The sequence below is a fragment of the Aotus nancymaae genome, unplaced genomic scaffold, assembly GCF_030222135.1.
Source record: "Aotus nancymaae isolate 86718 unplaced genomic scaffold, 86718_ANA_hifiasm-v0.15.2.pri h1tg000049l, whole genome shotgun sequence".
NCBI lineage: Eukaryota > Metazoa > Chordata > Mammalia > Primates > Aotidae > Aotus > Aotus nancymaae.
The window spans coordinates 19,599,092-19,627,043 of NW_026988463.1; the positions used below are offsets into that span (position 1 = coordinate 19,599,092).

The 27,952-nt window shown below is 41.2% G+C and overlaps 2 protein-coding genes across 5 annotated transcripts in view; one reads left to right on the top strand and one right to left on the bottom strand.

Annotated features, from left to right (window-relative positions):
* REXO5 (RNA exonuclease 5) overlaps window positions 1-27,952 on the top strand; it is a 77,860-nt gene that overhangs the window by 41,197 nt on the left and 8,711 nt on the right. Inside the window, exons 14-20 of one of the 3 annotated variants that reach the window (XM_012464686.2) lie at window positions 5,451-5,555; window positions 6,079-6,216; window positions 10,189-10,281; window positions 10,910-11,126; window positions 11,330-11,514; window positions 12,485-12,603; window positions 15,940-16,209. In XM_012464686.2, coding sequence (XP_012320109.2) covers window positions 5,451-5,555; window positions 6,079-6,216; window positions 10,189-10,281; window positions 10,910-11,126; window positions 11,330-11,514; window positions 12,485-12,603; window positions 15,940-16,021 — 939 coding nt within the window. In that variant the 3' untranslated portion in view covers window positions 16,022-16,209. Of the gene's footprint in view, window positions 1-5,450; window positions 5,556-6,078; window positions 6,217-10,188; window positions 10,282-10,909; window positions 11,127-11,329; window positions 11,515-12,484; window positions 12,604-15,939; window positions 16,210-27,952 lie in introns of those variants that run through there. The other 2 variants (XM_012464687.2, XM_021672308.2) reach the window with 2 other exon arrangements.
* Window positions 22,560-27,952, bottom strand: part of DCUN1D3 (defective in cullin neddylation 1 domain containing 3) — a 44,926-nt gene continuing 39,533 nt past the window's right edge. For both annotated transcript variants that reach the window (XM_012464693.3, XM_012464694.3), the window contains one exon: window positions 22,560-27,930. In XM_012464693.3, coding sequence (XP_012320116.1) covers window positions 27,447-27,930 — 484 coding nt within the window. In that variant the 3' untranslated portion in view covers window positions 22,560-27,446. The remainder of the gene's footprint in view (window positions 27,931-27,952) is intronic.

Genomic DNA, 27,952 nt, shown 5'->3' on the forward strand with positions numbered 1-27,952 from the left:
ATTTACTTTTAGGCTTAATATTGTTATGTGTGAATTTGATACTGCCATTTTGATGCTAGCTGGCTGTTTTGCCCATAAGTTGATGCAGATTCTTCATTGTGTTGATGCTCTTTACCATTTGGTATGTTTTTGGAGTGGCTGGTACTGGTTGTTCCTTTCTATGTGTAGTGCCTCTTTCAGGAGCTCTTGTAAAGCAGGCCTGGTGGTGATGAAATCTCTGAGTACTTGCTTGTTCACAAAGGATTTTATTTTTCCTTCACTTATGAAACTTAGTTTGGCTGGATATGAAATTCTGGGTTGAAAGTTCTTTTCTTTAAGGATGTTGAATATTGGCCCCCACTCTCTTCTGGCTTGTAGGGTTTCTCCTGAGAGATCTGCTGTGAGTCCGATGGACTTCCCTTTATGGGTAACCCAGCCTTTCTCTCTGACTGCCCTTAGCATTTTCTCCTTCATTTCAACCCTGGTGAATCTCACGATTATGTGCCTTGGGGTTGTTCTTCTTGAGGAATATCTTTGTGGTGTTCTCTGTATTTCCTGGACTTGAATATTGGTCTGCCTTGCTAGGTTGGGGAAGTTTTCCTGGATAACATCCTGAAGAGTATTTTCCAGCTTGGATTCATTCTCTTCGTCACAGTCAGGTACACCTATCAAACGTAGATTAGGTCTTTTCACATAGTCCCATATATCTTGGAGACTTTGTTCATTCCTTTTTACTCTTTTTTCTCTAATCTTGCCTTCTCATTTTATTTCATTGAGTTGATCTTCGGCCTCTGATATCCTTTCTTCTGCTTGGTCAATTCAGCTGTTGAAACTTGTGCATGCTTCACGAAGTTCTCCTGTTGTGTTTTTCAGCTCCATCAATTCAGTTATATTCCTCTCTAAGTAGTCCATTCTCGTTAGCATTTCGTCAAATCTCTTTTCAAGATTCTTAGTTTTTTTGCATTGGGTTAGAACATGTACTTTTAGCTCACAGAAGTTTCTTATTACCCACCTTCTGAAGTCTGATTCTGTCATTTCATCACACTCATTCTCCATCCAGCCTTGTTCCCTTGCTGGTGAGGAATTGTGACCCCTTGTAGGAGGAGAGACATTCTGGTTTCGGGTGTTTTCATCCTTTTTGCGCTGGTTTCTTCCCATCTTTGTGGATTTATCCACCTGTCATCTTTGTAGTTGCTGACTTTCAGATTGGGTCTCTGAGTGGACATCCAGTTTGTTGATGATGAAGTTATTTCTGTTTCTTAGTTTTCCTTCTAACAGTCTGGTCCCTCTGCTGTAGGACTCCTGAGGTCCACTCCAGGCCCTGCTTGCCTGGGGATCACCTGCAGCAGCTGCAGATCAGTAAGGGTTGCTACCCGTTTCTTCTTCTGCTATCTTTGTCCCAGAAGGATACCCGCCAAATGTCAGTCTGAGCTCTCCTTTATGAGGTGACTCTTTGGATATATGGGGGTCAGGGAGCTGCTTGAGGAGACAGTCTGTCCTTTATAGGAGCTCAAGTGCTGAGCTGTGAGCTCTGTTGTTCCTTCAGAGCTGCTGGGCAGGTACGTTTAAGTCTGCTGCAGCAGAACTCATAAACCCCTTTTTTTTCCCGGGTGCTCTGTCCCGGGGAATTAGGGCTTTATTTATGAGTTTCTGTTGTGCTGCTGCCTTGTTTTTCAGGGCTGCCCTGCCCAGCAAGGAGGCAGCCTAGTCACTGTCTGCATGCAAATGTTTTGCTGAGCTGCTGTGGGCTCTGCCCAGCTGCCATGTGAACTTCCCTGAAGTCCTGTTTATATGGGTGTAGTTAGAACTGCCTCGGTAATGGTGGCCCACCTCTGTAATGGCAGACTCTTTCTGTAATGGCGGGTTGCCTTGGTAATGGCGGGCTGCCTCAGCAATGGCAGACTACCTCCGTAGTGGTGGAGTGCATCGGTAATGGCGGATGCCCCTCCCCCACAGAGCTGGACCGTCCCGGGTTCAGCTGTGCTTGCTGTGAAAATCTCAACCCAGAGCGTCTCCAATTGCTGTTTTTTTTTTTTGTGGGGGTGGCACCAGCCGAGCCTGATCACCTGGCTCCCTGCCTCAGAGCCTTTTATTTTTTCAGTTGAACGGTCGATTCTCTCCCAGGCATTCCTGTCGCCTGTTGAAAAGGTGCCGGGATCTGTGTGATTTCCCATGCGGCGACCCACCGCGCTGGCTGAAACAGCGGTGCTGAAATGCGTGGTGCTTTTTTGCCTGGGAATCTCCTGGCCTGGCTCCCTCTTTCAGTCCCTTTTTAATCAGATAAATGGGCGACTCTGCCTTCCCAGAGCTCCAGTCGGCAGCTAAAAGGGCACCCAGACCAGTGTATTTTGTACAGAGAACCCCCGTGCTGGGGCGCCGGCAAAATAGCCGCACCTGCCAAAACAGCCGCGTTGGCGACCCGTGGGGCTCCTCCTCCTGGGAATCTCCTGGTCTGTGGGCAATAAAAATCCTTCTGGAAATGCAGCGTCCACTAACCCTCAGCGCTTTCACTGGGAGCTGCAATCCTGAGCTGCTCCTAATCAGCCATCTTGGATCTTCCTCTCCAATATCTCATTGTTTTAATTTGCAATCCCCTAATGACATATAATGTGAAGCATCTTTTCATATGCTTATTTGCTACCTGTATATCTTCTTTGGTGAAGTGTCTGTTCAGCTCTTTTGCCCATTTTTAAAATTGGATTGTTCATTTTCTTATTGGTGAGTTTTAATAGTTCTTTGTATATTTAGATAACAGTCTATTAACAGTTAAGTCTTCGCAAATATTTTCATGAGGCTTTCATTCTGGCTTGTCTTCTCATTCTCTTTATCATTTTTTTTTTATAGTTTCTTAGTTGTTTAAGGATAGAGGGTAAATCTAGTCTTTGTTATTCAGTCTTGGCTGGGGATGGAAATCCTTGTAAGCTGTATTTGAGAAAATTTAATGACAGTCCAATTTTCTTGTCCTTGTAAGTTATTTTTACTGAGGATTTATTTTTTCCTTTATGTTTAAAGTCTAATTGTTTTACTAAGCTGTGTCTCAGAGTGGATCATTCCAAGTCACTTTTCCTTGGTACCCAAGGCCCCTAATATATAGGTTATAGTTTCTTTTATTTCCAGAAGGTTTTCTTGGATTGTATTTTCAAGTATTCAGTTCCACTGCTTTAATTTTCTTCCTCATGGACTTCACTTATGCATGTACATTGTCCCCTCTTGGCCTATCTTTCATTCACCTACTTTCTCTCTGATCCTTTTGATTTCATTTGTATACTCCTAATTCTTTCCATGCTTTTCATTAATGCCCTTTATTACAATTTCACTTGAATCTATTCTTTCTTGACAACTTATAGTTGCTTTTTTATATCCCCAAATGCTTGGCTGTTCATATTCAATTCAGTTTAGAATGTAATGTTAACTGTATCCTTTAGCCCCATGGTTGATTTTTTAGGGGGAAGAGTTTTCATCGGCTGAAATACTTCGATTCTCACTTTATTTCTCGTTTTTTTTTTGAGACAGGGTCTCACTCTGTTGCCCAGGCTGGAGTGCAGTGGCATGATCTGAGCTCACTTCAGCCTCGACCTCCCATGCTCAAGTGATTCTTCTGCCTGAGCCACCTGAGTAGCTGGGACTATAGGCATTTGCCAACATGCCTGGCTAATTTTTAAACTTTTTTTTATAAAGATGACTTCCTACTATGTTGCTCAGGCTTGTTTCAAACTCCTGAGCTCAAGTTATCTTCCCACCTTGGCTTCCCAAATTGCTAGGATCACAAGCATGAGCCACCATGCCCAGCTGTTTCTGTTTTTTAATAGTAGATTAGATTAATGTGGTCTGCTGTTTTCCAATTTTACTGATTTGTTTTTGAACAAGGTTTTCATTCAAGAGCATCTCTTATATTCTACCTTCCTCAGTGCAGTTTTTTCTTCTCTTTTTGTGCTTTTCCTCTACTTACCAAGGAATTCTACCTTTCCTCCCTCTTATTGTAGTAAAAAACATAAAATTAACCATCTTAACTGTGTTTAAGTGTATAGTTCAGTAGTGTTATGTATATTTATATTCATATGAAAGAGATCTTAGAACTTTATTTTGCAGAAGTGAAACTTGAGCTAAGTTTCTTTGTATGCCTTGGGATTTATTATTATCGTTGGTATTATTGAGGCTTGAGCATTTGAAAAAATAGCCATTTGTTGTAATCTTTGTAGACTGCTTTGTGCAGGGGAAGACCTTCACCACTCAGCCTAATTAGAGATTTCATGACCTCCCAAACCTGTTCTGTAGATTTGTCTTCTCTGGGGTTGTGCATGTGTCTTTAGTTGTTCCTTGAGCCTCCTATCTCTACTTCTTTTCAGAGCCCATAATCTTTCTTCCCCTGGTTTCCTCCTGCAGCTCTAACAGCCGTGGTGATCACATCTGTTTTCAGTGGCTTCTAAACAAGGCCTTCAGTCCTGTCAGCATTCTGAGTCAGGCGAGACAGAAAATAGTCCCTCAGACAGCCCCAGACTACCCATAATGTTGAACACATGGTCCACTCTTTTGTTTCCATCCCAAGGGTGGATCTGTGGTGTGTGAGAAGCCCTGTTATGTCAGATAGGGAGGAGTGTGGACAGGAGCACAAAATATCACAAATTTTCCTTTCCCATTTACTGGAAACCCTTCTTGGTTTCATGCTGGTCTAGGTGCTATATAGCTTCTCATCCAGTCTCTACAGTGCTCTCAAAGGTGTTCTGGTCCATATATTGTTGTTAACTCATTGTCTCTGTGGGAGTGTAAGAGGCTGAAGTGAAGCTTCCTAGTTCTCCATTTCCAAAATGACGGCGTGATGTTGAGGGAAGGGAGGAATTGATGATATTGTTCGGAAGAGTTGGCATTCTTCACAGCAGTGTCTCCAAGGAGTACTACCTTTTCTCAATATATCTGATTCTTCTCCAGAAGCACTGCTTCTCTGGCTGCCAAGCCTCTTGCCTGTAGTTAAGTGCTGAGAAATGTCAAAATCATGACCTGTGTTCCTTATTTGGCGTTTAATTGGACTTTTTCTTTTGAGGGGTGATTTTTTTTTGTGCTTTACCTAATTCTTCCATCTCCCTAGATTTTTTTTTTTTTTTTTTTAACCAAATCTATTAAGCCTCTTCTCCCTTGCTTTCCCTACTCAACAGGCTTAGAGCAGTTTACAATGGTGGGAGTTACACTTATTTATTTAAATACAGGTCATTTGAAAATTTTGTAATAGCCGTTATCTCTTAGTAATGCCAAAGGTATGGCTCATATGTATTTTACTTTTATTCTTTATATTGATTCTGTGGTTCTCTAGGAAGCTGTGTGGTTTCACCATTTTTCTCTAGACCTGGAAGTCAGCCCCATATTACCTTTCAATATGGGTAAAAGGCAGCTACTGTTTATATTATTGTGGCTCATATCCAGGAGCCACAATAGAGTATGAGGTTTCTGCCTTATCCAGGCTGTGTTGTTCTCTACAGGTTCTTGAGCAGGCCAGAGTGGAAATCCCCCTGTTTCCCTTCAACATTGTTCAGTTCTCTTTTAAGGCCTTTTCATCCATCCTCACTGAAGAGATGAACAAAAGGGTAAGTGGATGGGTTCTGCTGAATGATTTATTTAATGACTTACTATAACCTCTCATCATTAAGGAAAGTTATACGTGCTTTATTTGTTGTATCTTTCTCTAGATTTTTACTATCTGCATATTAACATTTAAAAAAATTTTTATAAAAATGGGAGTCAGACTATGCATACTGTTTTGCAACTTTATTTTTTCATTTAACAGTATATCTCGTACATCTTTCTGTATCACTATATATCTTATTTCCCTTGTTTTTAATGGCTACATAGTATTCTGCTATATGATATACCTATTAACAGCATTTTTACAAGTATTATTTGTAATAGCAAAAGTGCTATTACACTTTGGCTATTAGACTAAAAATAGCACTTTTGCTATTACAAATAATATTTCAGTGAATATCCTTGTACATTTGGCAAGTATTTATGTCAAAAAAATCTTTGATGAATAATCCCATGCATTGACTCAGGATTTCAATTCTTTTTCCACATTCATTCTCATACTATATTCTGTTGTTTTTCCTGCAGGTGAGGATTAAGTGGACAGAGATATCAACTGTCTATGCTGGGCCATTTAGCAAAAATTGCAATCTCAGGGCTCTGAAGAGGCTGTTTAAGAGCTTTGGCCCAGTCCAGTCAATCACTTTTGTTCTTGAAACCCATCAGGTAAGACCAGAAAATTCAGATTTTGATTTTCTACATTAGTGTTAGACATTCAGATGACTGCTGGGGTCATGCAGATAGCGAATATTCATGAAGTAAGCTGGATTGCTACCAACTGGAGTGTGAGACATACACTAATGAGGGCAGTTGTTGACCCACAAGAATGTATATCCAGTATTGTGAGATCTTTTGGGGAGTGTGTGTGTGTGTGTGTGTGTGTGTGTGTGTGTGTTAAAGAATTGAGAAATCTGGCTGGGCACGGTAGCGTATACTTGCAATCCCAGCACTTTTTTGAGTTTGAGGAGGTAGGATTGCTCAAGCCCAGGAGTTTGAGACCAGCCTGGGCTATATAGTGGGACCACATCTCTACAAAAAATTAAAAAACAAGAATTGAGAAATCTGTCGATTTTCATATGTTGGCTCCCATTTTCTCAAATATCAGGCCATACAGAAAAATATGTCTGCTAGTAGAATATAACCTATGTCCTTATGATTGTAACCTCAGCTTTAAATAATATACCCTTTCAAAAAGAGAAGTAACTTTCATGTCTTAGAAAGTTACTTCTGTTTTTAGAAAGTAGGCTCATGGCTTGGTCGAGATACAGGAGGAAAATTATGGGAGGGCTTTTGTTGTTGTTGTTGTTGTTAGTTCTCTAATCTCTTAGAGTAAGTTTGTTGTATTAGGTTTATATTTACATAAAAGCCCTTTAAAGGGATTACTTTTATTTTAACAAAAATAATACTTGCATATGGTTTTAAAAATTTATATAATTCAGGTTTAATCCCAACACTTTGGGAGCCTGAAGCAGGTGGATCACCTGATGTCAGGAGTTTGAGACCAGCCTAACCAACATGGTGAAACCCCATCTCTACTGAAAATACAAAAATTAGCCAGGCATGATGGCACATGCCTGTAATTTCAGCTACTCAGGAGGCTGAAGCAGGAGAATTGCTTGAACCCAGGAGGCAGAGGTTGCAGTGAGCTGAGATTGCATCACTACACTCCAGCCTGGGTGACAGAGTGAGATTCTGTCTCAAAAAAAAAAAAATTTTTTTTTTTATGTAGTTTAAAAAGGACTTCACAAGTTGTCTTCATCTTCACAGTCATATAAATACCATATGATAAATACCATAGATAGACTAAAGTTTATGTATGAACCAGTAACATCATAAGCACATTATATAGAGACATGGGAGAAATTATGAAAAGAATTAAAAATGGAAACAGTATAATAGGATGTTTGTAGAATGATATACAATAAAGGTAACAATGGGGAAAAATGGAGACCTCCAGAGGGAAGAATTAGGCAGCTAGCTAAAGGGATTAGGGGAAGACTTCACTGCAAACATAGTGTTCCTTTAGAATTTGGAACTAGGTAACTATTAAACTGGTGTATTACTATGTCTGAAAGTGAAGTAAAAACACTTCTAAAGTGATATAAGTGCAGGAGCCTAGATATTTTTAATGTGCTGTCTCCAAATTTTTTAATTTAATATATATATATATATATATTTTTTTTTTTTTGAGACAGAGGCCCAGCCCAGGCTGGAATACAGTGGTGTGATCTCGGCTCACCACAGCCTCTGCCTCCCCAGTTCAGAAAATTCTCGTGCCTCGGCCACCCAAGTAGCTGGGACTACAGGCGTGCACCACCATGCCTGCTAATTTTTGTGTTTTTAGTAGAGACAGGGTTTCACCACATTGGCCAGACTGGTCTTGAACTCCTGACCTCAAGTGATATACCTCCCAACGTGCTGGGATTACAGGCATGAACCACTGCACCCAGCTCCCAAATCTTTTACTAATAGCTTTTCTATGGCTAAAAATACAAATACAAAGATTGTATTTTTGTATTTGAGAAGGTAGATTGGGGGATAAATGTATAGCAAGGGATATAACCTCTTTCTAAGTCTTTGTCTTGGCCCTTTTTTTGGGGGGTGGGGGAGTAAAATACATATAACAGAAAATGTGCCTTTTTTTTTTTTTTTTTTTAATATATAGAGATGGGGTTTCTCCATGTTAGTCAGGCTAGTCTCGAACTCCCAACCTCAGGTGATCCTCCCACCTCGGCATCCCAAAGTGCTGGGATTACAGGCTTGAGCCACCAGGCCCGGCCTAAAAATTACCTTTTTAACCATTTTTAAGTGGCATTGAGTACATTGATATTGTGCAGCTATCACCCCATCCATCTCCAGAACTTTTTCATCATCCCAAACTGAAATTTCCTATTAAGCAATAATTTCCTATTACCCCTTCCCCCAGCCCCTGATAATCATTGTTTTTCTTTTTGTCTTTATGAATTTGACTACTTTGTGTACCTCATATAAATGGAATCATACAATATTTGTCCTTTTGTTTCTGATTTATTTCATTTAGCATGTCTTCAAGGATCATTCATGTTATAGCATGTATCAGAATTTCATTTTCAAGGCAAAGTAATATTCCATTTCATGTATATACCACATTTTGGCTATCCATTCATTCATTGATGGACATTTGTGTTGTTTCTACCTTTTCTTTTTTCTTTTTTTTTTTTTTTTGTCGAGATAGGGTCTTGCTCACCCAGCTGGAGTTCAGTGGCGTGATCACAGCCCACTACAGCCTCAACCTCCTGGGTTCAAGCAATCCTCCCACCTCAGCCTCCTGAGTAGCTGGGACCACAGGTGTGTACTACCATGCCCAGCTAATTTTTTGTGAGACAGGGTCTCTCTATGTTACCCAGGCTGATCTGAAACTCCTGGACTCAAGAGATCCACCTGCCTCCACCTCCCAAAGTTCTGGGATTACAGGTGCGAGCCACTGTGACCAACCCTAGGTTGTTGCTACCTTTTGACTCTCACGAATAATGCTGTTATGAACATGGGTCTGCATATCTCTGTTCAAGTCTCTGCTTTCAGTTCTTCTGGGCATATACCCAGAAGTGGAATTGATGGATCAAATAATAATTCTGTGTTTAATTTTTTGAGGAACCGTCACACTATTTTCCACAGTGGTGATACCATTTTATATTCCTATCATCAAAGAACAAAGGTTCCAACTTATCTACCTCTTCATTGACACTTGTTTTCTATTTTATTTAATAATATCCATCCTAATGGATGTGAAGTTGTATCTCATTTGGGTTTGATTTGCATTTCCCTAATGATTAGTGATGTTGAGTATCATAGGCAATGTGTATTCACCTGTTTGCTCTTTTTTTTCTTATTTTTTTCAGTTCTAGCTACTCTGCAATGTTTGCCCATTTTTAAATCAGGTTGTTTGGGTTTTTTATTGTTGAATTGTGGGAGTTCTCTGTACATTCTGGATATTAATCTTTAATTAGATATGTGATTGCAACTATTTCTTCATTCTATGGATTACTTTTTGACACTACTGTTAGTGTCCTTTGATATACAAAAGGTTTTAATTTTTATGAAGTCCAATTTGTCTATTTTTAATTTTGTTGCCTGCCTTTGATGTCATATTCAAGAAACCATTGCCAAATCCAATGTCATGAAACTTTTCTGTGGGAAGGCTTTTACTGGTGCTATAGCTCAGATAATCACAAAGATTTAGTTACTCTGAGTTACCAAACAGAAAAGCAGACCATTTGAAGATGTAGCCTATCCAGTGGAAGAACTTATCCCTCCCAAACTTATAGGAGAGCTACGTGTCTAAAACTAAGCTAATAGGCAAATGGGAATCTCTGCTCGTGAGTTGCAGTGATGACTTTAGTGATGCATAATAAATATTATGAAAAGTCTGTTGGGTAATTCCATTTTAAATGACAAAGGTTAGTTATTGTCTGAAAGCTAGTTCCTGAACTTTGATGATTCCATTTAAAGTTGACAGTTTACAGTCAATACCTGTGTAGCCCAGCACAGCAAGGGCATCCATTCTGGTGGCTCTGGCCACAGTAGTTTGAATCCTTTCCCCAGCCCCTTTAGCAGTTTGAGCTGGAAAGCAATGGTGAGGAAATCTTCATCTTTCTGCAGCCTCATCTCTGTATACAGTATGAAGTCCTAGAAGCTGCCCAGCTGGCCATAGAGTCCTTGGATGGCATTCTGTTAGATGGTACCCGCATCAAGGTAGGGTGACAAGAGAAAACCAAAAGCAGCCCCCTTTGCTCAGGTCTGGCCTACCACAGCCTGTATTTGTAGTGTCTGAGGACATATAGGAAACACCCTCAAGAGGCCCAGGCACAAGACTTTTACTACGAAAGGTCTTCAGCCAAGTCTGACATTCTCCTACTGGCAGTGGCTGAAGACATAACAGCTTTCATTTTTGTCAGAAATCATCCTGGGCTAGATTGGAGTCTTTCTTGTATTCTGTATTACTACTTAAGCCCCAAATGGTTTATTCTGGGTGGTTCTTTGTGGTTGCCCTTTCCTTTATCTTTCAGGGAGATCAAATGATGGTATTGTGAAGTTTCTTAGGCACATAAACAGAATTTCATTAAGGGTTGGAGGCAGGAAACTGAAGAGAATATATTTACATGGAAATATATATATGTATTTATCAATTAAGTCTAATATAATTCAGTGAGACAGTTATCTTTAGTTTCCTTTTACAGAAAAGGAAGGAAACTGAAAAATGAAGTTATTAGTAATGGCAAAATCTGCAATTACTTTTGCATCAACCTGATACTTGCTAGTATCCAACAGGCCTGAAAATTAAATTGATTTTCTACAACTAATACCAAGTTTCCTTGGTTAGGTGCAAAGGCCTGTGACAGAGCTCACACTTGATTGTGACACCCTCGTGCATGAGCTGCAAGGAGATTCTGAAAATCAAGGCACTCTATATCTTTCTGGAGTGAGTGAAACCTTCAAAGAACAGCTGTTGCAGGAGCCCCGCCTCTTTCTTGGCCTAGAAGCTGTGATCTTGCCTAAAGATCTTAAAAATGGAAAGCAGAAAAAATACTGCTTCCTGAGTAAGTCTATGCTACTGAATGTAGCTTTGAGGAAGGAAACTGGGGTTGGTGATAACATGAGGTCAGAGAAGGGAAGATTCACCTCCTGGGCTGGACCAGGGCAGCAGTTTTCTGTCCTTCTCCCATGGCCCTGGCCAGGCAGCTTGAATGGTGATCAGCTTTCTTGGCCCTTAATAACATAAGGTGGGCGTTCTTGCTTTCAGAATTCAAAAGTTTTGGCAGTGCCCAGAGGGCCCTCAACATTCTCACAGGCAAGGACTGGAAGCTGAAAGGCAGGCATGCCCTAACCCCCAGGCACCTCCATGCCTGGCTCAGAGGCTTACCACCTGAATCAAGGCCCCCAGGACTTCATGTTGTACCTCCCCGCTTGGAACAGGAAGCCTTGCAGGTGAGTGAGTAAAGGTGTCTTGGAGAAGGTGTCGGGAGAGTTCTACTCAGTGACACTTAATCCTTTAATCTTTTTTTTTTCTGTCCTGGCCTTGTCTTATTTCACTTTGCAGCTTCCTCTAGTCCTGGCCATATCTCCTTTTCTCCCAGATCTCTCATACTTTTGCCCCCTCCATACCTGCTAAACTTAGGTTTTTATTCTTCCAGGTCTCCAAGGGACTTTGAGGGACCAAGGCAGGAGGTCAGAGAGCTGGATAATTATTCAGTGATCTAGTCTAGGGTTTCCAAAGTGTGGTACACACGCAAGATAAACTGTGGTTGTCATAGATGGCCTTTTTTTTTGTTTCCACTTTTATGGTTATGGACTTGTCTTTTTGTTATATCTAAAACATCTGAATAGACTTGTTTTTGCTAATACTTGTTAAAGTATACAACAACTACATTGAGCCTATGATTTTGTGGATGGTATTAGTTAGACAAGGCTAAGGAAGAAATTAACTCATTTTATGGAAAAATGTTAGAGGGATATATAAGCAGAAGAGTGGAGGTAGAAGGTGAATGGTTGAAGCTTGGGAAACCCTGTCTTAGTCTAATCTCTCATACTTAGCTGATAAAAAGTAGGAGCTAGAGTTGGTAAGTCACTTGCCCAGGGTCACAAAGAGACAATGGCAGAAGCAAGACCAGAGCCCTCATCAGCAATGTGGCTCCCCTAGTTTGGGGCTCTAGAAGACCCATCTGGAGGAAGGGACAGTAGCCGTCCTCCCCTGAGGAAGTCCTAAACCAACTTGGAGGCCTGGGGATGCTGGGTCAGCAGAGAACCTCCAGTGTGGGCTCCAGCATTAGACAAGGGATTTGTCTGGAACCTTTACTGGAATCCTGTAGCCTTAGAGCCGGAGGAAGAGTGTTACAGCCCTTCCAAAGGTAACCAGAGAGTGTTCTGGCTGAGTGTTGACACATGGCTTTGATCCCAGACTCTGAAAGTGGACCATCCGAAGATAGTGGCCTGGCGCTGGGGCCAGAAGATTGTAAAGCTCTACAACACGTTGTACCCAGGCACCCTCTGCCTCATCCTACTGCCAGGAACCAACAGGTAAGTACTAGAAAGGGTATCCCTTCAGGACTGTGTCCCCTGGGTTTCAGCTGTTCTTGGAGAAAAAGCCTTTTGCTGATGTTAAGGCATATAATAAGGTCTTACATTAATCATCTCTTTAATTCTCACAGTTCTGAGAGACAGGTGTTGTATTCCCATTTCACATTTATATGCTCTTGTATAACTACATTTATTGGTCCCTCAAGGAGATAGCTTATCCCCAGTTAAAACCAGGGGTCTTATGTCCTCCTTACTCCTCTCTGGAGTAAGAAGTAGCTGCTAACTCCACTTGAGTAAAAAAAAGTAAAGCCTCAGAACAAGGCCTAAGGCTTAGGTGTAACCTCCCCACATATGAGGATTGTGTTCCTGCTTTCTGTATCATTTATCCCACAGACAGCTCTGCTTTAAGAAATAACAGGGCCTGTTTTGCTGATTCTAAGCCTGAGGAATACTGGAGCAGGACTCTGAGTCTAGTTCCAGCTTAATCACCTATCTCCTCTCACAAGTGGCCAAGCTACTTCTCCAGTGTAGGTCTCAATTTTATTTCAGTAACGTGAGGGATTTGGAATAAATCAGTAAATTTCAAACCCTTTTAACTGTAAACCCTTTCTTTAAAGAAAAATTGATGTTAAATCTTAAAGCATAAAGATGGGCAGTTTTGGAATGAGTGAGTGGGCAGCTAAATGAATGACTATATTGGAGGAGGAAGGGAAAGAAGACAGTGGCTTATTTGAACAATTTGTAAACCTTGGATGTGTTAATTTTAAAAAGTCTCTTAGAATAAATTCTGACATCTGGCTGGGCACAGTGGCTCATGCCTATAAGCCCAGCACTTTGGGAGGCAAAGGTGGTGGATCATTTGAGCTCAGGAGTTCAAGACCAGACTGGGCAACATGACAAGACCCTGTCTCTACCAAAAATACAAAAAAGCCAGGCGGAGTGGCTCACGCCTGTAATCCCAGCACTTTGGGAGGCTGAGGCAGGCGGATCACCTGAAGTCAGCAGTTTTGGACCAGCTTGACCAATATGGTGAAACCCCATCTCTACTAAAAATACAAAAATTAGCCAGGTATGGTGGTGCATGCCTGTAGTCCCAGCTACTTAGGAGGCTGAAGCAGAAGAATCACTTGAACCTGGGAGGCAGAGGTTGCAGTAAGCCAAGATCACGCCACTGCACTCCAGCCTAGGTGACAGAGTGAGACTCCATCTCAAACAAACAAACAAACAAAAGACCCAGCCAGGTTTGGTAGTGTGTGCCTGTGGTCCTAGCTACTCGGGAGGCTAAGGCACGAGAATCACTTGAACCTGGGAGGCAGAGGTTGCAATGAGCTGAGATTGTACCACTGTACTTCAGCCTGGACTATAGAGTGAGACTCTTGTCTTAAAAAAAAAAAAAGATTCTGACATTCTAAGAGTTGACAGAGCATGAATACCTCTGGCCTTGAAGCTGGATCAGAAATTCATATCCTGTCATAAAGTTCTTTTAACATGTATCTGAGGGCTATTAGGGGGATGGTCTACCTGCTGGGCAGCTTGAAAGAACTGCTTTCTCTGAAAAGCAGAAACAAGTATTAGGTGTTTAGATTGGGGGGAAGAAAACATCTTAGACCAACAGACTTTAAACAGGCTTGTGGGTAAGTTAACAGGAACAGGGTAAAAAGTGACCACAAGTTGCCAGTAAAAGCTTTTTGGTTAAGAGGTGGACTCTGGGGAACAGACAGACTTGTCCTTGGATAGCTCCTCAGGGGCACTGTATGGTGGTAGGTGGGCTGAGTTTTCATGTTCCAACGTAGAATACTTAGACTGCAGTCCGCCACTGTGTAGGTAAACTAAGTGAAGAGTAGCCCAAATCATTGTTCTTCCTAGATATTCCACAAAGGGTGAAGCCAGAGGAGGAAGTACTGGGGTTAGAGAGCAAAAACATTTAAGTTGTGACTGAGACAAAGTTCCTAAGATAAGTTTGAGAAGTCAGGAGAATTAAGCCTCTCTGGAAGCGGCAAATCCTGAGGTGAAGAAACCTGAACTAGTCCTATCTTTTAAGTCACATTCTAATTTCTGTAGACATACTGATCAAACTCACAGCAGTAGTATGCATTTCCCCAAGCTGTGGAAGCTTGCTGTGTGACAGACTTCTCTGGGCCTTGTTTGTGCAGCTGTGTCTATGATGGCAGCAGATACTCTTGGGAAACCTTGGGAAAAAATGAATAGCTAAAACAATAGAAGGTTTCCTTAGGCTGGAGTCTTGACTTGGCTCTTAATCCTTGCATTTTTGGTAGTGCTTAAATTAATATTTAAAACAACAGTAATTTATCAAACCCAGGTACCGTGCTAAATACTTTCATATGCATTTTTGATTGAGGTTGTTAGAATCTTTATTTAACAAAATAGAGAAAAAGTCTCAGATTAAGCAGTTTTCTAGGGTCACAGAGCTGGCAAGTGCACAGTCAGGACTTGAACCCTGATGGTGTATCTGACTCCAGAGCAACTCTCCTGCCCTTGAAGCTCTAGTTCTCCATGCACAAAAGTCTAGTGTTTGCAAGTTTAAGTTCAGATATCAGGTGGAGACAGATTCTGTGTTTGTCTTTGCTCATTTCTGCCTGCTTTGCCTCAGAGAGCTCCTCAACTGTAACCCAATTCCATGAATATTTATTACAAGGTGGCAGGGAACTAACTTGTATTGAATGGCTCCTAAATTCCAAGCACCATGCCAGATTTTCTACAACAAGGATTATTAAATAAGTTAATGTTTTGTAGCATTTTTCAACAAGTTAATATTTTGTAACATTTTTCAAACAGCCACTGGATGAACCAAGATTAAGACTCTAACAGCAATTTACAAGGGCTCTAATGACAGATTGCTGTTATTGATATCCTGGTTCTGTTACTTTACAGTTGTATGACGTGAGCAAGCCATGTAATGTCTATGAGCTTGTTTACTTTTTAAATGAGGATAACGTAGCTATATCAGTGAGCTGTTTTGAGGATAAATGAGACAAGTGCTTAGAACAACGCTTGGCCTGTAGTAAGTGCTCAGTGTATGTTTGCTATTGTTGGTCCTCTTCACTAAATCCCTGTGATAGTAATTTAAATATATTCATAGTTTTATAGATATGCCTCATATCTCTTAATTGGTAGAGGTAGGATTTGAATCTAGGCCTCCAGGACTCATCAGTGCTTTTTCCATTAAACCACCTTCAGCAGGCAGCTTTCCATAAACCTTCCTGCCCTTGCCCCATGGCACACATACACATACTTGAAAAAAACATCTCTAGGCATTTATAACCGTTCATTAAACCTTATGGATAAAAACCTACTTTTGTTTCTCATTTATTGCAGCACTCATGGTTCACTCTCTGGCCTAGGACTGATGGGAATAAAAGAGGAAGAAGAAAGCACTGCCCCAGGCCTGTGTTCATGAGTCTGCCTGCCATGTTTCCATATGCCATTTCTTACCCCTTGCAGACAATGGCAAAGAATGTGGTCAGGCTGTAGCCTCTCCAACCAGCAGACAGCTTTTGTGGAAACGTGGTATAGCAGCTAAAAGAGTTAATTTGTTTATATGGCATGTATAAGTTTTCAATAAATGCCTGAAGTTCAAGCATAGTATGGGGGTGTCCACAGATTGTTTCTTTATGTCATTGAGTTTATATGCAGAGGCACAGTAGCAGGTGCTCATTCTATGAGCACCCCTATTACATGGTATATACTGATAAGTAAGCCAGGAGGAATGATTTCTCTATGCAGAAAACCAGTCAGTTATGCAATTTGTCAAAGTTGTGATGTCTGTGAAGCAAATTTCTTTAAGATAAACTGTTTGCTTATTGATAGCTCTTATAAAATTGAAGGACAATGATAGACTGAAATGAAAATTCTGGCAAGTCCACCAGTCAGTGGAGTGGAAGATTGTTTTAGTTGTTTTTTGTTTTGTTTGTTTTTTGAGACAGAGTCTTCCTCTGTCTCCAGGCTGGAGTGCAGTGGCGTGATCTCGGGTCACTGCAACCTCTGCCTTCCGGTTCAAGCGATTCCCCTGCCTCAGCCTCCCAAGTAGCTTGGGTTACAGGTGCGCACCTCGATGCCTAACTTTTTGTATTCTAGTAGAGATGGGATTTCACCATGTTGGCCAGGATGGTCTCGATCTCTTGACCTCATGATCCACCTGCCTCGGCCTCTCAAAGTGCTGGGATGGGATTATAGGTGGGAACCACTGCACCCAGCCTTTTTTGTTTTGTCTCCCTCTTTCACCAAGCTGGAGTGCAGTGGTGCCATTGTCACTGCAACCTCTGCCTCCTGGGTTCAAGCGATTCTCCTGCCTCAGCCTCCCGAGTAGCTGGAACTACAGGCGCATGCTACCATGCCTAGTTAATTTTTGTATCTTTAATAGAGATGGGATTTCACCATATTGGCCAAGATGGTCTCTATCTCCTGACCTCATCATTGGCCCATCTTGGCCTCCCAAAGTGCTGGGATTACGGACGTGAGCCACTGCTCCTGGCTGATTCTTTTAGTTTTTTTAACCAGCCCTGGAAATCCCTTCCATTCCACTTTAAGGAATCCTCCTTCCCTTCAGAACGTGGCTGCAGTGCCACCCTTCACCAGAAGGTGCCTCCATCACACTATCTCTCTCCCTGGTAACCGGAAACTTGAAATTCAGTAAAAGCCAGTGCTCTGCATTTTAATCAACTCTCAAACTGATAACAATCTGTGCTGGAAAGGACATGGGACATAGGCACCCAATTCCAAAACCGGTAGAGATATTAACTGCCCTCCAGAAAAGATGAATCTGGCATACAGTATGTCTCATACCCAAAAACCTTGTAGATTGCTCTGTATACTGAGATCCTGCAATTCTACTTCTATAGCATTATCCTAGGGTACTAGGATAGTTACATAAAAATATGTAATGAAGGAGATAGCACAGGGTTATTACAGTGGAGTTCTAGGTAGCCAGTTCTAAAGTGTGTGTGTGTATGAGAGTAAATAAAATCTTCAATGAAAGAGATCTTCAAGAAGAGGCAGTAGACCTCTAGATCCAGAATGCTTGACTTTAAATCCCAGCTTTTAAAATTATTAGTTGTGTGAACTTAAATAAATTATTTAACATTTCTGTGCTTGGGATAATTATATGTATCCCAGATTACAGATTAATGAGATTATATATTCACAGAACTGTATATGATTTGTTGTATGAAGTCTGGAGGGATACAGAATAGCATGTAGTTTGAGTTCGCTTTTGTAGGAGAAAATGTACATAGCTATACGTAGGCTTCTATTAAAACCTACAAGACTATGTGCCAAAATGTTAACAGCATTTATCTGTGGCTAGTGGCACTGACAAATTAGGTTTTAACAAATGCTTTTCTGTGTGTAGACTTGATTTTTCTTAACATTCAACATACATTGCTTTTATAATTAGAAAATAATTTTTACCAGCTGCTGTCAGGAGAAGAAGAAAAAGATAATGCTACTTAAAACGAACTCTTAAGGTTGGGCAGTTGGAGCAGTGTTTAATCCTGTAAATGTAGCTTCATAAGATCTGGTCCTATATTAAAGTTTAAATGTAGCTTCTATAAAATCTGGCCCTGTATGGAACCAGAGCTGAAGAGCTTGACTGGGGGTCAAACACTGCAACTTGATTCAAGTCCCTTCATTAGGAGGAAAGTTCTCCAGATGAACTGCCAACTTCTGCTGCAAGGCCCTGAGAACAACTTGAAACTGACAGTGTTGTTGGGTTCCTTCCTGCCCAGCTGAATGCCAAAGCTGTGGAAGCTTACCTGCTGTTTACTTCTTGAGGCCCAAGTCCTAAGAGACAAATTAAGTGCCTGCTGTGGATATGAACAGGCCTGGGTCAGAGCTTCACCTTCCACACACACCTAAGTATTTTTGGACAAGTCAGTTAACCTCATGTGAGGCTGTTACCACAGCTGTATAAAATGAGGAAATAACTACTTTTGATTATTGAAAAGTCAAAGATCCAGTTTGTGGCAAATGACACAGTAATGCACTATGTGTGAATTATTTTCCCTCTCTGGGCCTCAGTTTTCTCACCTTTAAAATGGGGGAAATTAGTACTATATAGTCCTGACCAATCTCCGAATACAATGACAAGTTTATGTATTTCTAATGATTTAATTTCTATACTTAATAGCCTTATTTGTCTCACCTTTAAAATGGGGGAAATTAGTACTTTATAAGGTTACGGGTATTAAATTAGGAAAAGTCAAGATTAAGTCCTGAATAAATGACATACGTTGTTACTAAGCATCATCTCCCTGTACCAAGAGCACTCCTCTTGCTCCCAAGAATAGCCAAGGCCACTTTTTTTTTCTTAGGAGAAAGGGTAGGGCTAGAGGTCTCCCCCTAGGATCCAGCTCCAGAACTCTGCAGAGATGGGCCTGCATCCCAAGGCCTCTGAGACTTCAGTCTGCACACTCTGTTCTTTCGCCTGATGCTCCACCTTTTGGAAGCCAAAGCTGCCAGCTTGGCCTCTTACAAAACACACATTCCATTCATAAGTGCGTTTGTGCATTTTTCCTCCCACACCCTTCTAGGCAGCCAGCACAGAGCTGCCAAGGCAGCTGCTGGAGAAGCAGCTTCTTATGGGAGAAAAGCAACTCCAAGGGCTTTTACACAATTCATGTTTAGGCTTTGAACACATTACTCCCATTTTCTGGTCTCCTTGCCCATAGTGGGGTTGTTCATTTCTTTTTGTCTCCCTTTTTGTAAATAACCTCTTCCCTATTATAAAGGAAACCTATTAATGAAAATTTGAAAGATACAGAAAAATTGAAATCACAACTGATCCCACCATCCAGAGTCAATGACTGCCAATATTTTATGACAATTCTATTTTTCCATGATAGAAACTCTATTCAAAAGCAGTTTTAATAGCTGTATAATATTCTAGCATTGATGCATGCCATAATTTCTAAAACAGTCCCTTTTGACATTGAAGTTGTTCCCAAATGATGCTGCCAATGATATGCTTGCACATACATCCTTGGCAGCTTTCTTTTAGGAAAAGTTCGTAAGTGAAATTATTGGCTTAAAGAGTATGAATACATGCTTTTAATTCCAAAAAGGCTTTTACTGTTTACTAGCATAGATTTCAAATTTTTGCCAATATTAAGTTTTTCATTGTATATTTAGTCTGTTTATTTGAAAATGCGTTAGATTGACAACCTGCTTTTTTCCCAGAAGGTTTTTGGTCAATTATTTTTCCTAAGTGAGTTGTGCATATTCTTTGCCATTTTTCTATGGGGAAGCCAGGTACTTTTCCATACTGAAGTTTTAAGAGCATCTTATGGATTCACTATAGTGTCTATTTATAAACTATTACAAATTTTAGTTTGCTTTTTTTTTCTTTTTGAGACGGAGTTTCGCTCTTGTTACCCAGTCTGTAGTGCAATGGCGCAATCTCAGCTCACCGCAACCTCCACACCCTGGGCTCAAGCAATTCTCCTGCCTCAGCCTCCTGAGTAGCTGGGATTACAGGCGCCTGCCACCACACCTGGCTAACTTCTGTATTTTTATTAGAGACAGAGTTTCACCATGTTGGCCAGGCTGGTCTCGAATTCCTGACCTCAGGTGATCTGCCCACCTTAGCCTCCCAAAGTGCTGGAATTACAGGCGTGAGCCACCATGCCTGGCAGTTTGCTTTTTAAGGTACATCATTTTATGTTTAGTCTTTTGTGATTTCTTCTATTTGCTTTTATGCTTAGAAAGTCCTGACTGCTTCTGTCTGCTTCTGTGCAAAAAAAAAGTCCTGACTGATCTCTGAATACAATGACAAGTTTATGTATTTCTAATGATTTAATTTCTATACTTCATAGCCTTATTTTTCTTGGAACTTATTTTGGCATATAATAACTTTCTCCCAAATATTTACGTAAGTTTACCCAATTATCTATTTTTACTTACCCAATAAAGGAGGATGCTCCTTTATCATATAAGTCCATGTGTATACTAGGGCCAGTATACATGTTTTCTTCTGTCTTGTTCATGTAGTGGTACCACACTATTGTGTAGCTCTGTAATATACTAGCAGTTTTAGCAGCACCACCCCAGATAAGCACAGGGCCCATGGAGAGTCCCCATCAGCATGGATTTACAAAACACTGTAGAGTTAAGATGCTTTGCTGCTGACTGCACTGGTGCTGCTGCATTCCACCAGGACTTTTTCAGAACCCAAGTCAAGAGACAGAATAAGGGCCAGAACACTGAACAGAATGTTAAACTCAGGTAGGAGCCTTATGGTTTTAAGATAGATAGGGCAGCCTCAGAAGTCAACATAAAGGAAGGGAAATGGAGAGGTTAGGCAAGCTCCCTAATCTTATCAGGCAGACTAACCCTTTTTGACCTATGTCAAAACTCAGCTAGAAGGATGACTTCCAGAGCCAACCCAGCCATGTGCTTCAGCAACTGGATTTGAAAGGAGGGAAGAAGCCAGTACTGCTGCTCTTCCATACTCCTCAGACCCTCAGCACTACTTTCAGTGCACCTTTCTTGCCACAAAGCATTCCACATGCAGTGAAGTTAGTCTGGTAACTAAGTGAAGTTGTTTGCCCATCATCTAATTGAAAATTGGATTTCAGCTGTATATAATCTATACCGCCTGTGACAGCACTTTGAATAGCCCAGGCTCTATACAAGCCCCCAAATCAGTATCCTTCGACTTTATTCTCTAAACCTGTTTTTAAGGCTCTGGTGGGCTCCGTAACTCAGAAATGCCAAAGCATGGAAGAAACAAGCCCAAGAGCCAACTGGGGAATGTTTTCGAGGTATACTTTTTTTTCCCTCTTTTTCCTCCAATTAACTGCATTAGTCTGTTTTCATGGGAGGTATACTTTTTAAGTGAGGAAAATGTCACCCCTTAGATTTCCTTCCAGCCCCTACCTAGTCCTATCCTAAGTAATGAGGGAGGAAGAGAAAATAAAGAATTCCAGTTCACTGAAGAAATCTCAGAAACCTCTCCCTAATTAGAGAATATAGACATGAATTCCAGAGCCTTTGCAACTGAAAAGAAAAAGAACATCTACTCCCACCACCATACTTATTTTTACAAGATACCAACATGAGGCTGGAAATCTTTGGGGAGGCCATCAGGGCCTCCATGAAAGAAATGTATACGATGGCCAGTCAAGAGCTTTCCTGAATGTAAAAAACTAGACAGAAAATAGAATGGAAGGAAGCTAAGGATTGTAAGTGGTCTAATCATGTGCCTAGAGTGTTACGAGGCAGATGGGAATTCCCAGGGATCATGTTAGTCTGAGCTTCTTCCCCCATCCCCAATTTGGCACAGAGGAGCTGTGACTTAATGAAAGGTCATGTATGACCATGCCAACCATCCTCTCCTATTTTCTGGTTTCCCTGCATCACTCACCTAACATTCCTTTGGAGAACCTTAAAAGAGTTTGTAATGTTTGAGCACTTATGTGTCTTAGGGACTTTATCAACACTTTTAAAAGCTCTGATGGAAGCAAGAGTTGTTTTTTTTTAATTTTACAGATAAGTAAAAGGAAACTTAGAGGTTCACTAACTTGCCAAAGGTCAGATAGCAGTGGCACTCGACAGTTAAAGCTAGACACAGCTTGTTTCCTTTGCCTTACTCACTGCGATACTGTTAAATCTAGGGGTCATGCATTTAATATACTGCTCAACTTCACTTTTTATTCCTCATGAGAATACACATCAGTTGCTAAGGTAAGACTATTTAGGCAGTCGCCCTGTGAAGACTTACTTGCTCATTGCCTCTAAGCACTGAGACCCCTAAAAGCCACCCTATTAAGTTTGGTATGTGGGAGGTCAACACTTATGTTTGGAGTCTGAAGATCCTGTACTTATCGGGATTATTTTTCAAAGAATAAAAATTGTTACTCAATATCATATTGGCAGAAGCTCCCAGTGGGTAAATTTTGCCCCAGAATAAAGTCACTTTTTTTTTTTAGAAAAATCAATAATCAAGTAAACAAATTTATTAAATCCAACAGCAGGTAACCTTCCAAACAAAAAACATTAAAGGAAAAAATGTAGACATCAAAGACAAAAATGTGTGTAACAAGTCAATAAAAATACTCAAGGGGCCATTTGGAGAGTGCAACAGTGCAGCGAATACAAACAAAAGTATTAACTTTTGTCAAGTTTGTACAACCTCAACAAATAGACACACTGGTCACAAACCAAGAGGGATTCACAAAGGTGGAAGGTCACATGAGCAGTGTACTCATCACCTCAGCGGCTTAAGGCAGGGTATATCTGTGGGACCAATTCATCTAAGCCCCATTTGCCTATTGCTTTACATTCCCCCTTTAAAACCTAGAGTCAAAAAAACAACAACAACAACAAAAACTAGAGTCATATTCATTAGTGCAACAGGTAAGAGCAATTAATCACAGACGGGGCTGGGGAGCAGGGTCAGAGGGAAGACACTTCTCCCAGAGCAAATGTTTGCGTGTCAGTGGGGATGAAAAACCGCAGCAGCTGCTGAATGGCTTCCTTTGGCAATATCCAAGATTTGTGTTGAAAGGAGCAGGGAAGTTAGATGGGTGGTGGAAGTAGGTATGAGATAGGCTGGGTTTCCAAGAAGAATAGGGAGGACATGATGCCCAGCACCTGAATCAGAAGCAGAACCCAATGGTTATGCAAAGCTATTTAAACTATTTTGCTTCTGGAACCAGTGCTCAAGAATCTATTTTGTCTTTTGAAAAGGGGGAAAACCCCTGCTGATCCTCAGCAACATGCAGTTCCAGTTCAGTTTAAACTGGATATGTAATTACAGCTTACCATGAGAATAAACTGAAGGGGGGCAGATGGGAACCTTTATATGATCAGAAAACACACTGTGGAATAAAGAGGAGGATCAATGTCACATTTCCTCAGTGAGTCCCAATTAACACAATTCAACAGCCTTGACAGTCCTTTCACCTGTTTAAACAGGATACTGCTGGAGTCCTCCAAGGAAGACCTATCATTTACCAAGATGTTCAAGTCCCCCAAGGAAGACCTTTGTCAGTTACCAAGATGCTCAAGTCATAGCTAACCAAACATGAGAGAAAGGAAAAATAGCAAAGCAGTCAAGTAAAAAGCAGCAAAAACCTAGCAGCAGCTTCTTTCCATGCCTTACTTTATAATTGCATAATTGAATCTAGCTTTTGGGCTTTGCTACACTGAAGACCTCATTTGGAATCTGGCAAACCAAACACTCCTAAATAGTGTAAAAGTAATTGTAGTTTTTGCCTTACTTTTGCACCAACCTAACAGATCTGTTTTGGTTTGCAAACTTGGAGACAAGTTCTTATCCCAGTAACTTCCCACCACTGTTTAATACAATTTGGCAGGGTATATAGTATATGAGGCCATCAAGTGTACTATGGGGTTCCACACCCTACAGCCTCCAGCATTCGGGACTAAATTTTGGCACCAGCCCCTGGAGATCAATACTGCTTCAAAGACTAATACTCTGTGGCTTAATCCTTTCTTCCTTTCCAAAAAGACTAGTGTATGCCTTCCTTATGAAGTTTAATATTGAAAACACTGTCTTGTGCATTTTCAATTGTTATTTTTCTGGGCCGGGAGGTTTGGTTAAAATTTAGATCTTCGCCCAGCTCTAGATTCATCTTCCCTTATCAGAAGGGCAGACATGGGTTCTTGGACCCAACTCCCACCTGCCGAGACAACCAGCTGAAACACAGCAAAGGCTCTTACAGGAGGTGGGATTAGAACGATACGTTCGGATTTGGCAAGGATCGGGAAAAGCGCATGCAATGAAGCAGCACATCATCACATACTAGCTTTCTAATAAATTGCTAAAGAAACATCACAGAAGCTCACAGACAAAGCCATTTGTCAAAACCAAGTTATTTCTTATTTCCCAACAGTTTGTTGTCACCCTCAGATGTTGCCAATTTCCAAAGTAGCATCCACATCCTGCCCCTCTCCACATCACCCTGATGTTATATTGCTAAGCAAGGAGTGTACTAGCTTACCTGAGGGGCATGCATTCGGTCTATTACACAGACTTACTGCTCACTCATTAAGTGGCAAACCTATTTCTAGGTTGAAAGGGACAAGGCTTTTCATTTCCCAGAAGTATAACTTCAAACCCTATACACAACTCACCTTGGATCCCTTGGCAGAAAAAAACTGCATTTCTTGTCATGAAAGCATTGGCCCAGAGCTACGCAGAAACTTGAAATCTTTGCTGAGTATCAAGTACTCAAACTGGGAAGGAACTTTTAAGTCCCTCCCTGACTGCTCCCTTTTCTGGCTTCTCATTTGTAAATGGATTAATATAACCAAAAAATAACTAAATGGCTTTTGTGGTGGGGGTGAGGAAGCTAAATAGTTAATTTAAAAAAACAACAAAATCCACCCACTCTAGTATACCTAATGCATGGAATGTCTTCTTACAGGATGGGGAAGGAACCTAGTTTCTCCAGAGTACTCAGGGTCCTGGGCTGCCTCCCTCTTCTGCGTGCCTCTCTCTGATACACCCTGATCTGGGATGGAAAGGGCCTTACCTGGCCAAGAGCAGCCTGCCTTTTCCGTCAGTCAACCACTACCCAATCCAGAACCAGAAAAAATGAGTTGCAAACTGGCTCAATAAAAAAGCGGCCATTTTAAAACCTCAGTCTGGGTATCCCAGCTACAGCGGATCCTACAGAACCTGCTGGGACCCCTGGAGACTTATTCAGGAGTCTTATTTAGCTAGAACAGAAGCCAGGCATATGGCCCAAGACCCCCTTCAGCTTTCTGGCAATACTGTACCGTGGATGATCTTAAAGTTTCCCATTTGCCCCTTTGAAAGAGGAACTGTCAGGTTTAGGATTTAAAAAATTCCAAGAATGTTCCCTATTGTCAATATCAATTTTAGAAAAATACTGCCAAAACTCTTTAATAATCCTTAAGATGGGAGCCCAGAGCTGTAAGGCTACTCACAATGGAACTCAAAACATGCAATTCCTGCCCAGGCTGAGAAACACTCCTGGGAGGTAGAGGGGTATTCGTTAGAGGAGAAACCTCCAAATGTTTAATAGACAAAGTCTCATTACCTCAAGAGTATAAAATATTTTTATAAGTTTTTATTGAAAAGATTCCCTTTTTAATCTGTTCCAAAGTGTTGGAAGCTGAACTATACAAGTTCCTGCCACCCATCCTTCCAGTACAGTTTTCTGAGGACATACTTTTTAAATGGAAAAATAACAGGAGGACCCTCTAACTGAAACTGGGTAGGACCAAAGTCAGCTCCTCAGGCCCCTGTGGCAGTCTGGCCAAAGCTGGCCTTATGGAGCGGGCACGTGGAGAAGTCTGGGGAACCAGGCCCTCCCTCTTGTGAAGAAAGGGCTAAGCAAACTCTTTAGTGAAAATGGTCCAAATTCAGATCCAAAAGCCTCCATTATGGCATTCCCTGGCACTCTTATACTTTATACATTGAAGGCAGCTCCCTCTTTTATGGCCAGTTTAAACAGGCAAAGAAACAAAGGAATATAGATACATATATGTGTATATATATATATTTTATATAGGTAAAATATATACATATTTTATATATGTATATATACATATTTGGGGGTAGGGAAAGGAGAGGAGGGTCATGTAAACCTAAACAGTCATCACATTACCCCAACTGAGCCTGACTTTAACAAAAAGATAATAAATAACTCCTGGGGGTTAAGTGACAACATGGGTGCAGCAAGAAGGGAAAGGGCACAAATTTAACTATTAAATACACTTTGATATTTGTTTGGCAGAGTTCAGGCCAACCCCAGGCTTCTGCCCTTGCCAGACAAGTAAGCTGATGATACTCAAAGAAAAAACTAAACTAAAAAAAAAAAACAAAAACAAAAACTTAAATTCAAGCAGAGCTCCATACCACAGTTTTCCTTCAAGTCAATTGGCCGGCAGGCAGTTTCCCGACCACCAGGAACAGAAACTTTGGCTCCAAGGCAAATGAAACAAACAAACAAAAAAAAGTATTTCCATTTACAACATGAAAATACAGAAACTTCATCAAAGAAAGAAAACTATCAAAGAAGTCTACTTCCAGCAAAACTGAGGTAGCACTGCTTTCTCTGCATTCAATGCTTAAGTGGTTCTCAGTACAACGTGTTCTTAAAAAATGCTCACTTGACTGACAGGTGCAGCATGTTGATGGATAAACTCAACATGAAATGCAATAGGTCAAAGAAGGAATGAGCAAGAAGTGAGGGAAATACGGGTTCTGGATAAATTAGCTTAAAGGGGGGTTGTCACCAGACTACAAATGCTCTTGGCTGGCCATGGCTCTCCAAGAGCTCTAAATTGCCTGGTAATTAATGCAATGTGGCTAACAGTTAACACTGCTATTCAAATCTGTGTAAATCTTTAAAAATAATTATTACAACCTAAATTCAACCATGTAAACAGCACTACACACAGTACAGACCTGCCCTGAAAAACAATATGCAAAACTGAGATCTGGCACTGTATCATTTTGTAATGTTAATTCAACCTAACAGTCCCATCCCCCCTCCCTGTTCTAAACCCTCCCCCACAAAAAAAAAATCTAATTTGTGCAAGAAATGGCAGGCTTATTCTATCTGAAGGCTTCAAAAAAAGATACACAACATGTAGCCAGGTTCAAATATTTTGGGAGATCTCCCCCCAAAAAAGAAATAACCAAAATAACCAAAAAATGAAGAAAGTGCCTAAAACATGATACAGCATTTTAGAGCCCTTTCAGATACAAGGCAGAGAAAGGTGTAAAGTAGAAAATATCCGGATCTTCGGTAATTTCCAAAAAGGTCCAATTCCTCGGTTGGCTGCAGGGCAGCGGGCAGATCCTTGCTGCTGCTCCTGGGACAGAGCCACTAAGTCTGCTCCTCGGGACACAAGCCCTCGGGCCCTGAGCTGAGTGCACCTCTCCCTTCCCCTTCTCTTTTCCTTCGCTCCATTTCCCACTCCACAAAGGTGTCAAAGAGACTTGGCCAGGCCTCATCTTCACTGTAGTTGCTGAGGTCAGGGCCAATCACCTGAGTGAAGTTAAGGAACATGTTCCAAGTGTCCCTGGAGATGCCCTTGATCCCCGAGGGGTTCTCTGTTAGGAAGTTTAGCCATTGGTCCAATACCGGAGGATTGTTCTGGGTAAAGACTAGTTTCCACAGGGCAATGGCTATTTCCCGATGCAGTGACCGCTGCCCTTCTTCAGAGTCTAGGCCAAACTGAAATGTAAACCGGTAGAGATCCTTGAATTTATCCTCTTGTTTGGCTTCTGTTAAGAGGCTAGGGAACCGTGCACAGATTCCGTCAATGCTGTCTGCACTTATTGCTTTGCAGCCATCAAAAAACTCCTTCCTGCAACAGAAAGAAGGAAGTA